This window comes from Berghia stephanieae, chromosome 4, assembly GCF_034508935.2.
Source record: "Berghia stephanieae isolate SIO BIC M18660-M18661 chromosome 4, UCSD_Bste_1.3, whole genome shotgun sequence".
NCBI classification, from domain to species: Eukaryota; Metazoa; Mollusca; class Gastropoda; order Nudibranchia; family Aeolidiidae; genus Berghia; species Berghia stephanieae.
In genome coordinates this window covers 56,780,021-56,783,900 of record NC_088363.1, presented here as the reverse complement: position 1 = coordinate 56,783,900, position 3,880 = coordinate 56,780,021, and the positions used below count along the sequence as shown (strand labels likewise).

General features: G+C 33.8%; 1 protein-coding gene across 7 annotated transcripts in view; it reads left to right on the top strand.

Moving 5' to 3' along the window:
• LOC144970878 (uncharacterized) overlaps positions 1 to 3,027 on the top strand; it is a 38,865-nt gene extending 35,838 nt beyond the window's left edge. For all 7 annotated transcript variants that reach the window (XM_078911006.1, XM_078911009.1, XM_078911011.1 and 4 more), the window contains one exon: positions 2,437 to 3,027. In XM_078911006.1, coding sequence (XP_078767132.1) covers positions 2,437 to 2,693 — 257 coding nt within the window. In that variant the 3' untranslated portion in view covers positions 2,694 to 3,027. The remainder of the gene's footprint in view (positions 1 to 2,436) is intronic.
• Positions 3,028 to 3,880: the final 853 nt, after the last annotated feature.

Below are 3,880 nucleotides of genomic sequence, written 5' to 3'. Positions count from 1 at the left end.
GAAAAATCATTTTCAATGTTCGTTTGCCACCGTCACAAGAATAATAATGCCTTGTTTGAGTATATTATTGTCAAAAATGTGAAAGAGAAACATAAAGATTGACAATAATTTGAAGTGGCATGTTGGGTTTGTGAAAATCCAATGTAGAAAAAGCTCAATGAGACATTGTATTTTGTTCCTAGACTGACAAATTGATGTGTTGCCAGATAAGCTTTGCTGCAGCTTTATTCTTTGCGTTATCTGGTTGATCTCTTTTGAAATATAAGAAGAATTACGACGCCGTTATGGAATTTGAGAAGAAAAATAATGACGTTGTTGATTCTTTTCACTTCAAATTGAATTGCATTTTAACCAGTGATCTGCCGTACTCTGGAAAGACATGTATTTTAAAAAAATTGGCCAGAAAAATCGTGTTTCAAATATCTATCGATTTAAATTACTCGGCAAAAACTCTCAAATCTGGGACCTGAGAAGACCTCGCGAAGTCCAAAGTTTGATTGTTTTTGATAAGACGCCGGTCATTTAAATCTATCGATATTTGAAGGATGAGTTTTCTGGCCAAATTTGTAAATAGGTGTCTTTTGGTGGTACTGCCGCTAACTGGTTAATCATCAGAGGCTCGGGAAAGTTGTGGTATTGGATTTCGTTATGCTTCACAATAAAATCTCAATGGCTATAGACATAGAACAATCTGTTTCATAATAGATGACATTGTTTGGTGCTGATTTTATTTCATGTCACCCTATATACACCCTTTCAAAAAGGTTTTGTCAGAACAAAGGTGATTAACAGAGCTCACATATACTTCATGTTTTAACTTTCAAAAACATAAAAAATATATAATTTAATAAAGAAAAAGACAAAGAGAAAACACACACACACACACACACACACACATACACACACAAACCATGTTTGATTAAACTACAAGAAATCGTTAAGCTTTGCAGTAAAAAAAATAGACAAAAGGGAATATGATGAAATATTAAGCTTTAATAAATGACATTTCTCCTTATTTCAAAATAAGGGATTAAACGTAAGAAAACTAGAATAAGTGTTATAAATTATTATTTACATCGTCGATAAAAATTTACAGAAGATTTTAGAGAACTTAATGACTAAAAAGTTATACTACCAATATTTTGATAAACTATTGCATTATATAGGATGCGAGAAGAAAAAAAATCCCAGAAAAAATTGAGACGCTATATTAGTACTAAAAAGGAATCAGAACCATCGACATTTTTCAAGTAACAAGAACAATACCTTAAGCTAATACTTGCTAAGTTTAATTATAATCTATGATTGGTTAGGAATCTAAGCCGGTTATACCAAAGTCATATCAAAATCACGATAAAGAAAGTTTCCAAACTTGCGTCTTGTGTTGTTTGACTAGCGCAGAAATTTGCCACGGCTCGTTGAAAACCAAATGACCTATTGGGATAACTGTTTGAATAAGTTTTTCTTATAACAATGTTACATAATTTTCAGTACGAGGCAGAAATCATATTTTATTTTATTTCTAAAGATCTTCGATATGGGAAATTTGAATTGTATCTATCAAAACAGTCGTCAAATAAAGATTTCTCAATAATATTTTTGGAAATTTTACTTTCATAAAGTTCTTTAAATTTTGGTTTTATTATGATGAAATTTCAGACTTACAGCAAGTTATGCTCCAGCGGTTAAAAGCTTCTAAACTTTTCCAGGTTTTTTTTCTCGCACCCGATATAATTTTTGTTATCAGTTTTTATGAGCAAATAAATAAGAATGGTGAGATGATATGAATGAGTAGATAGTTTTTTTAAAAATATTCACAAATTAGGGATCAGACACTGATGTAAGATAAAGATCTGAAATAAAGTGTATGAAAGAGTGCCGGACAATGCAAGAAAGAAAAATACAAGACCACACAAAAAAATCGGTCTTCCACGTCAGATTTTTGGGAGGGTTTTTTTCCTTTATTTTTTTCCTGCTTGCTTTGGCACTGATTCATACACATTATTTCACATCTTCATCTTTTATCGAACATTCGACCAGCTCAAATCGAGTGTCACGTCACTAGACCAAAAATCCACGCGAACATCATTCTATTTTATAACCAGTTGTCTCAAAATGGTGTTATACCGGGTGCGGTGAACCTGTATACTTAAAATCAAGTTTTAAAATTAAATTTAGACATAAAAGCCATTTGCATTCATTAAAGAGAGTTTGTTTTGTTTTGAAATCTTCACAAAATCTTAGATTTCTTAATTTTGATCGTTTTGACAATAATCTCTGCTTGTTCCACCGAGTCAAATCCGACATAATACCCAATTGACACGTTTGGCCACATTTATGACAGTTAGATCAAAAATATTTTAATCTACACTTGAAATAGAATTTAACTACTTAAATCTAACTCAATTTATTCCTATTCTTCCATTTGTTTACCAGGTGTTCGTCCCTACAAGTGCCACCACTGTGAGAAAGCTTTCACGCAAAGATGTTCTCTAGAGTCACACTGCAGAAAGATTCACGGCACCAAGTTCAAGTTAGGATTCAACGAACGCCGGGTCAAGCTCTACGTGTGCGAAGACTGCGGCCATTCCACTACAGCGGCAGATGAACACTTTGAACATGTTCGTCGGGAACATTCGGGCAGTAAGGTTGCGAAAAGCCGCGGTGCGGAGGAAGTTGTAGCTTTGGGGTAATTCTGCTTGGACATGGTGTGTACACAAATCACGACGTATCGATCGCGTTAATGGCACATCAATACAGGGCATCATCCTGTAGCTAGGTAGGTCAAAAAGCATTATTGACCATAGTGAGTGTTCGGACAGGTGGAAGACATGTTGGCTCCAACTTTGTGCATCGACTCATGGAGACATTTGGCGCACATCATCTAACTTTTCCAAATAATACTTGGCCACGAGCGGTGACATTTAAAAAAAGTGGTAGTTAAAAAAAAAAAAGAAAAAGAAAGAAAAGAAAAACGATATGGAGAGAAGGAACCTAATGTAATAAATATCACCCACTATTTCAAAACTGTATTATGTTTGAATCAATCGGACTTCTAAGAGTGAATTCATATTTCGAATTATAAGAAACACGAACTTAAGAATTTTTGCATTAAAAATAATTCTTATTTTGTGTGTTTTATTTTTCGAAATATCAGACACTGTGTTGTTTTCTGGACCATAACCAATATAAATTAGGCTCAACTTTTATATTTATCGTTACATATTCGATTTCAATCACTTAGTCCACCCCGACATAAAGCCACTTTGAGACGATTGAGCAAATTTATAAATTTCAAGTCCATAGTTTGTTGATGACACATGATATGACAAAGTATATTTTTTTTCTACATCTGTGAGAAATTAAATCAAGAGTAATGTTATAAATCAATGCGAGCTTAAGATACAAACCCCCCAATGATAGATTTCTATTATTTAAGCAGATCTAGCAACTGGCGAGTCAGCTGTTTACTGATGACGTCAGTTGGATAGCGCTAATTAAATATTGACTAATGTACTGGTAAATGTACACAAACATAGGCTATACGTTTATGAAAAGTTCAATCTAATAAAGGTAGGAATAGATAGTTGCTGCAATTGTGCTGAAATCCGAGACTATAAATAGTACATTACCAAATACAATAGCCTCTTCATGGACATCTCCAGTGAAAGTAAGGAAAAGAAACATTTGAAGAAAAAGAAGTGGAGAGATGAAGAACAAGAACAAGAACAAAATAACAATAATTGAGAAACTTGTTTTTTTTTTTTTTTTTGTTTTTTTTTTTGGGGGGGGGGGGGGGGGGGAGGAGGAGTGAGCCTTTGCTCAGAGAAATAGAAGAAACCAACCGGGAGAGAAAAATAGAGAGGTGAGAGAGGGGGGG